This window comes from Oncorhynchus masou, unplaced genomic scaffold, assembly GCF_036934945.1.
Source record: "Oncorhynchus masou masou isolate Uvic2021 unplaced genomic scaffold, UVic_Omas_1.1 unplaced_scaffold_10693, whole genome shotgun sequence".
Taxonomy (NCBI): domain Eukaryota; kingdom Metazoa; phylum Chordata; class Actinopteri; order Salmoniformes; family Salmonidae; genus Oncorhynchus; species Oncorhynchus masou.
This window is the reverse complement of record NW_027000401.1, coordinates 1-8,731: the sequence shown is the minus strand read 5'-3', so window position 1 is coordinate 8,731 and position 8,731 is coordinate 1. Positions and strand designations below refer to the sequence as shown.

At 48.0% G+C, this 8,731-nt stretch overlaps 1 protein-coding gene across 1 annotated transcript; it reads right to left on the bottom strand.

Moving 5' to 3' along the window:
• Positions 1-3,241: 3,241 nt before the first annotated feature.
• On the bottom strand, positions 3,242-8,600 carry LOC135528994 (myomesin-1-like; the record flags this gene model as incomplete). The annotated part of the gene is made up of 5 exons (XM_064957957.1): positions 3,242-3,295; positions 3,518-3,678; positions 7,494-7,655; positions 8,315-8,359; positions 8,512-8,600. Coding segments are annotated over 5 exons (511 nt in total), but the record flags the coding sequence as incomplete, so codon positions are not given.
• Positions 8,601-8,731: the final 131 nt, after the last annotated feature.

Genomic DNA, 8,731 nt, shown 5'->3' with positions numbered 1-8,731 from the left:
GTGTTGGTACCATTCTTTATTCATGGCTGTGTTCTAAGCCAAAATTGTGTGAGCCCACTGGCTGAGAAGCAACCCCACACATGAATGGTCTCAGGATGCTTTACTGTTGGCATGACACAGGACTGATGGTAGCGCTCACCTTGTCCTCCCCGGACAAGCTTTTTGTGGCTTCTTTGCTGCCCTTCTGTCACCAGGCCATCCTCCAAAAGTCTTCTCCTCACTGTGCATGCAGATGCACTCACACCTGCCTGATGCCATTCCTGAGCAAGCTCTGCACTGGTGGTGCCCGAATCTCGCAGCTGAATCAACTTTAGGATATGGTCCTGGCGCTTGCTGGACTTTCTTGTGCACCCTGAAGCCTTCTTCACAACAATTGAACTGCTCTCCTTGAAGTTCTTGATGATCCGATAAATGGTTAATTTAAGTTCAATCTTACTGGAAGCAATATCCTTGCCTGCGAAGCCCTTTTTGTGCAAAGCAATGATGACGGCACGTGTTCCCTTACAGGTAACCATGGTTGACAGAGGAAGAACAATCATTTCAAGCACCACCCTCCTTTTGAAGCTTCCAGTCTGTTATTCAAACTCAATCAGCATAACAGAGTGATCTCCAGTCTCGTCAGCACTCACACCTGTGTTAGCAGAGAATCACTGACATGATGTCAGTTGGTCCTTTTGTGGCAGGGCTGAAATGCAGTGGACATGTTTTGGGGGATTCAGTTAATTTGCTTGGCAAAGGGGGACTTTGCAATTCATTGCAATCAATCTGATCACTATTCATAACATGCTGGAGTATATGCAAATTGCCATCATACAAACTGAGGCAGCAGACTTTGTGAAAATGTATATTTGTGTCATTCTCAAAACTTTTGGCCACAACTGTATTCTCCTTTCCTCTCTCTGCAGTGTGTTTCTGTGTGTTGGGTGGAGAGGGATATAGAAGCAACTATTCAGGAGATAAAACTGAGACAGAGAGGTACAGACAGTCACTGGTTAACACTGATCCACTGGTTAACACTGACCCACTGGTTAACACTGATCCACTAGTTAACACTGCCATTTGAAATGACCCACTGTTTAACACTGATCCACTGGTTAACACTGACCCACTGGTTAACACTGACCCACTGGTTAACACTGACCCACTGGTTAACACTGACCCACTGGTTAACACTGCCATTTCAACTGACCCACTAGTTAACACTGACCCACTGGTCAACACTGACCCAATGGTTAACACTGACCCACTAGTTAACACTGACCCACTGGTTAACACTGACCCACTGGTTAACACTGACCCACTAGTTAACACTGACCCACTGGTTAACACTGACCCACTAATTAACACTGACCCACTGGTTAACACTTACCCACTGGTTAACACTGACCCACTGGTTAACACTGACCCACTGGTTAACACTGACCCAATGGTTAACACTTATCCACTGGTTAACATTGACCCACTGGTAAACACTGACCCACTGGTTAACACTGACCCACTGGTTAACACTGACCCACTGGTTAACACTGACCCACTGGTTAACACTGACCCACTAATTAACACTGACCCACTGGTTAACACTGACCCACTGGTTAACACTGACCCACTAGTTAACACTGATCCACTGGTTAACACTGCCATTTGAAATGACCCACTAGTTAACACTGACCCACTGGCTAACACTTATCCACTGGTTAACATTGACCCACTGGTAAACACTGACCCACTGGTTAACACTGACCCACTAGTTAACACTGACCCACTGGTTAACACTGACCCACTGGTTAACACGGACCCACTAATTAACACTGACCCACTGGTTAACACTGACCCACTGGTTAACACTGACCCACTGGTTAACACTGACCCACTGGTTAACACTGACCCCTAGTTAACACTGACCCACTGGTTAACACTGACCCACTGGTTAACACTGACCCACTGGTTAACACTGATCCACTGGTTAACACTGATCCACTGGTTAACACTGACCCACTGGTTAACACTGACCCACTGGTTAACACTGACCCACTGGTTAACACTGACCCACTAGTTAACACTGACCCACTAGTTAACACTGATCCACTGGTTAACACTGATCCACTAGTTAACACTGACCCACTGGTTAACACTGACCCACTGGTTAACACTGACCCACTAGTTAACACTGACCCACTGGTTAACACTGACCCACTAGTTAACACTGATCCACTGGTTAACACTGATCCACTGGTTAACACTGACCCACTGGTTAACACTGACCCACTGGTTAACACTGCCATTTGAACTGACCCACTGGTTAACACTGACCCACTGGTTAACAATGACCCACTGGTTAACACTGATCCACTGGTTAACACTGCCATTTGAACTGACCCACTGGTTAACACTGACCCACTGGTCAACACTGACCCACTGGTTAACACTGATCCACTGGTTAACACTGATCCACTGGTTAACACTGACCCACTGGTTAACACTGATCCACTGGTTAACACTGACCCACTGGTTAACACTGACCCACTAATTAACACTGACCCACTGGTTAACACTGACCCACTGGTTAACACTGACCCACTGGTTAACACTGATCCCACTGGTTAACACTGCCATTTGAAATGACCACTAGTTAACATGACCCACTGGCTAACACTTATCCACTGGTTAACATTGACCCACTGGTAAACACTGACCCACTGGTTAACACTGACCCGCAGATTAACACTGACCCACTGGTTAACACTGACCCACTGGTTAACGGACCCACTGGTTAACACTAATTAACACTGACCCACTGGTTAACACTTTGACCCACTGGTTAACACTGACCCACTGGTTAACACTGACCCACTGGTTAACACTGACCCCTAGTTAACACTGACCCCTGGTTAACACTGACCCACTGGTTAACACTGACCCACTGGTTAACACTGATCCACTGGTTAACACTGATCCACTAGTTAACACTGACCCACTGGTTAACACTGACCCACTGGTTAACGCTGACCCACTGGTTAACACTGATCCACTGGTTAACACTGACCCACTGGTTAACACTGACCCACTGGTTAACACTGACCCACTGGTTAACACTGACCCACTGGTTAACACTGACCCACTGGTTAACACTGATCCACTGGTTAACACTGACCCACTTGTTAACATGACCCACTGGTTAACACTGATCCACTAGTTAACACTGATCCACTGTATACCAACCCTGGACAACATGATCCACTGGTTACACTGCCACTGCCAATCTGCCAATCTGCCAATCTGCCATCTGCCATTTGAACTGTCTTACACATGACAAAAACACAAGCTTTTGTTGTACTTCTCCTGATCTCAGTCTTGGGACCAACGCTCAGCTGGCCTTCAGCATCATGTCTTCTCACACTGCCATTCCCTTATAATACAAACCTTGTCCTGCCTTATTGCTTACTTATGGTATTATATCCTATCATATCGTACTGTATCATATTGTATCGTACCGTTAATAAACCATTTCAGGTCGTACCTCTGACGAAGACGTAGCGGAGTAGGACTGGAAGCCAGACTTGGTGTTGACTCTCAGGGTGTAGAGTCCTTCATCCTCCTTGTTAAGATGGACCAGTGTCAGGGTGGCTTTCTCTCCACTCCAGTGGGTGTGGACCCACTTGGACTCTGCCAGGGCCTTGCCTGGGGAGACACCACAGTATCAGACAGATGGACTCAATAGTTCACAAAGGTAAAGCACAGGATAGTGTGAAATGAGGCCCAAGAACAGCTCAGTACAGGAATCTAGGCTTATGTCGCACTTCACAACAGGAGAGGCAATTGAATATAGACATTTATTTTTTTATCAAAATTAGTTTTTGGGAATAAATGCCTTCTGGAACATACGAACTTTCATGTGCCTTAATAACAAATTTGTATTCTACCCTTAAATTACGAGCCTAGTTGGTTTAGCCACGGAAAAATGCACAAACCTTCCCGCTAGCCATGATTTGCTGAGAAATGGATGGGCTGGACATGCCGGGAGATGAGATGAGCTTGGATTGGTCTGATGGGCTTGACATGCCGGGAGATGAGTTTGGATTGGTCTGTCATGTAGCATGCTTCTGTCTATAACGTGATCTGGTCAGTATGTGTTTATTTGTATTTATTTAACCTTGATATAATTAGGCACGTCAGTTAAGAACAAATTCTTATTTACAATGACGGCCTACCAAAAGGCCTCCTGCGGGGATGGGGGCTGGCCTTAAAAATACAAATACAATTTCGAAGCAGAATAACTTCCCGATTGTTCCTCAACTGCAGTGTATGATATACCATTTTGTAGCTCTGAGTAGCTACTTTTATCCACTTTTAAAAAAAACATAATTTAAAAATTTCATAAGACCAAATCAAGGCGGTCGGTCACATTAGAAAAAAAATACAAATATAGGACTGGAAGCAAGACTTGGTGTTAACTCTCAGGGTGTAGAGTCCTTCATCCTCCTTGTTAAGATGGACCAGTGTCAGGGTGGCTTTCTCCTGCGTCCACATTGCCGGGCTGCTGCTCCAGTTTCAACTGACCTGAGCCCTAGGACCATGCCCCAGGACTACCTGACATGATGACTCCTTGCTGTCCCCAGTCCACCTGGCCGTGCTGCTGCTCCAGTTTCAACTGGACGGCTCACCTCTCACAGTCCTGGGCGACTTTAACCTCCCCACGTCTACCTTTGACTCATTCCTCTCTGCCTCCTTCTTTCCACTCCTCTACTCTTTTGACCTCACCCTCTCACCTTCCCCCCCTACTCACAAGGCAGGCAATACGCTCGACCACATCTTTACTAGATGCTGTTCTTCCACTAACCTCATTGCAACTCCCTCCAAGTCTCCGACCACTACCTCGTATCCTTTTCCCTCTCGCTCTCATCCAACACTTCCCACACTGCCCCTACTCGGATGGTATCGCGCCGTCCCAACCTTCGCTCTCTCTCCCCCGCTACTCTCTCCTCTTCCATCCTATCTTCTCTTCCCTCTGCTCATACCTTCTCCAACCTATCTCCTGATTCTGCCTCCTCAACCCTCCTCTCTTCCCTTTCTGCATCCTTTGACTCTCTATGTCCCCTATCCTCCAGGCCGGCTCGGTCCTCCCCTCCCGCTCCGTGGCTCGACGACTCATTGCGAGCTCACAGAACAGAGCTCCGGGCAGCCGAGCGGAAATGGAGGAAAACTCGCCTCCCTGCGGACCTGGCATCCTTTCACTCCCTCCTCTCTACATTTTCCTCCTCTGTCTCTGCTGCTAAAGCCACTTTCTACCACTCTAAATTCCAAGCATCTGCCTCTAACCCTAGGAAGCTCTTTGCCACCTTCTCCTCCCTCCTGAATCCTCCTCCCCCTCCCCCCTCCTCCCTCTCTGCAGATGACTTCGTCAACCATTTTGAAAAGAAGGTCGACGACATCCGATCCTCGTTTGCTAAGTCAAACGACACCGCTGGTTCTGCTCACACTGCCCTACCCTGTGCTCTGACCTCTTTCTCCCTCTCTCTCCAGATGAAATCTCGCTTCTTGTGATGGCCGGCCGCCCAACAACCTGCCCGCTTGACCCTATCCCCTCCTCTCTTCTCCAGACCATTTCCGGAGACCTTCTCCTTACCTCACCTCGCTCATCAACTCATCCCTGACCGCTGGCTACGTCCCTTCCGTCTTCAAGAGAGCGAGAGTTGCACCCCTTCTGAAAAACCTACACTCGATCCCTCCGATGTCAACAACTACAGACCAGTATCCCTTCTTTCTTTTCTCTCCAAAACTCTTGAACGTGCCGTCCTTGGCCAGCTCTCCCGCTATCTCTCTCAGAATGACCTTCTTGATCCAAATCAGTCAGGTTTCAAGACTAGTCATTCAACTGAGACTGCTCTTCTCTGTATCACGGAGGCGCTCCGCACTGCTAAAGCTAACTCTCTCTCCTCTGCTCTCATCCTTCTAGACCTATCGGCTGCCTTCGATACTGTGAACCATCAGATCCTCCTCTCCACCCTCTCCGAGTTGGGCATCTCCGGCGCGGCCCACGCTTGGATTGCGTCCTACCTGACAGGTCGCTCCTACCAGGTGGCGTGGCGAGAATCTGTCTCCTCGCCACGCGCTCTCACCACTGGTGTCCCCCAGGGCTCTGTTCTAGGCCCTCTCCTATTCTCGCTATACACCAAGTCACTTGGCTCTGTCATAACCTCACATGGTCTCTCCTATCATTGCTATGCAGACGACACACAATTAATCTTCTCCTTTCCCCCTTCTGATGACCAGGTGGCGAATCGCATCTCTGCATGTCTGGCAGACATATCAGTGTGGATGACGGATCACCACCTCAAGCTGAACCTCGGCAAGACGGAGCTGCTCTTCCTCCCGGGAAGGACTGCCCGTTCCATGATCTCGCCATCACGGTTGACAACTCCATTGTGTCCTCCTCCCAGAGCGCTAAGAACCTTGGCGTGATCCTGGACAACACCCTGTCGTTCTCAACCAACATCATGGCGGTGGCCCGTTCCTGTAGGTTCATGCTCTACAACATCCGCAGAGTACGACCCTGCCTCACACAGGGAAGCGGCGCAGGTCCTAATCCAGGCACTTGTCATCTCCCGTCTGGATTACTGCAACTCGCTGTTGGCTGGGCTCCCTGCCTGTGCCATTAAACCCACAACTCATCCAGAACGCCGCAGCCGTCTGGTGTTCAACCTTCATCCCAAGTTCTCTCACGTCACCCCCGCTCCTCCGCTCTCTCCACTGGCTTCCAGTTGAAGCTCGCATCCGCTACAAGACCATGGTGCTTGCCTACGGAGCTGTGAACGGCACCGCAGTACCTCCAGGCTCTGATCAGGCCCTACACCCAAGCAAGGGCACTGCGTTCATCCACCTCTGGCCTGCTGCTCCCCCCACCATTGAGAAGTACAGTTCCCGCTCAGCCCAGTCAAAACTGTTCGCTGCTCTGGCCCCCCAATGGTGGAACAAACTCCCTCACGACGCCAGGACAGCAGAGTCAATCACCACCTTCCGGGAGACACCTGAAACCCCACCTCTTCAAGGAATACCTAGGATAGGATAAGTAATCCTTCTCACCCCCTTAATGATTTAGATGCACTATTGTAAAGTGGCTGTTCCACTGGATGTCAGAAAGGAATAAATTCACCCAATTTTAAATCGCTCTGGATAAGAGCGTCTGCTAAATTACTTAAATGTAAATGTAAATGTAGGACATCAGGCTGGTAGTGTTTAACGGTGTGTGTTGTTACTCACCATCTCTGTACCAGAGGACATCAGGCTGGTAGTGTTTAACGGTGTGTGTTGTTACCCACCATCTCTGTACTAGAGGACATCAGGCTGGTAGTGTTTAACGGTGTGTGTTGTTACCCACCATCTCTGTACCAGAGGACATCAGGCTGGTAGTGTTTAACGGTGTGTGTTGTTACCCACCATCTCTGTACCAGAGGACATCAGGCTGGTAGTGTTTAACGGTGTGTGTTGTTACTCACCATCTCTGTACCAGAGGACATCAGGCTGGTAGCGTTTAACGGTGGGGTAGACGATGATGGTGCAGCCCAGACTTAGAGTCTCTCCCTCCCGGCCGAACGCCACCTCAAACGAGTCTATGATGGCTGTCTCAAAGGTCACGCCGTGCTCAGAGCAGAACCCATCTAAAAGAGAGACAGACAGATGAGGGACAACATAGTGTTCTACAGAACTAAGACAACCTCTACAGTGCAGAGAGAAAGACAGGAGACTAGAACTAAGACAACAATCATACTGAACTATACCATGACACCTTTACAACATACAGAGAGACAGAGAGGAGGCAGATTTCAGATTCACATGGTCTAGGGTTAGGGTTAACACATCTAAACATACAGAGAGACAGATTTCAGATTCACATGGTCTAGGGTTAGGGTTAACACATCTAAACATACAGAGAGGCAGATTTCAGATTCACGTGGTTTAGGGTTAGGGTTAACACATCTAAACATACAGAGAGACAGATTTCAGATTCACATGGTCTAGGGTTAGGGTTAACACATCTAAACATACAGAGAGACATACAGAGAGACAGATTTCAGATTCACGTGGTTTAGGGTTAGGGTTAACACATCTAAACATACAGAGAGACAGATTTCAGATTCACATGGTCTAGGGTTAGGGTTAACACATCTAAACATACAGAGAGACAGATTTCAGATTCACGTGGTTTAGGGTTAGGGTTAACACATCTAAACATACAGAGAGACAGATTTCAGATTCACGTGGTTTAGGGTTAGGGTTAACACATCTAAACATACAGAGAGACAGACAGGAGACTCACGTGGTTTAGAATCAAGACTTCCCACTGTCTGTCCCTCCTGGAACCCTGGTGGAGATTTAAATGATATGTAAATGAATATGAATAACACATTTTTGATTCAGCAAGTTGAGCACAATATAAACTATGTTGGCAAAATAAGTTAGAATTAAAGATACTGAAGAGATGTAAGTACATGATTTGAGAGGAGAAGAACATACTCTTGATAACCACAGTGGCCACGGAGGAGCTCTCCCCCTTTATGTTGAGGGCAGACACACGATACTGAGCCGTGTCCAGGAAGTCACAGCTACAAGGCAGAACACAGACATTACAACACCTCCACAACAACCACAACACAGCCCTGTCTGATATACCATACAACCATACAGGGTTTGGGTTACTATAGCTGCTACGTCAACCTACCTCTTGATCTACAGA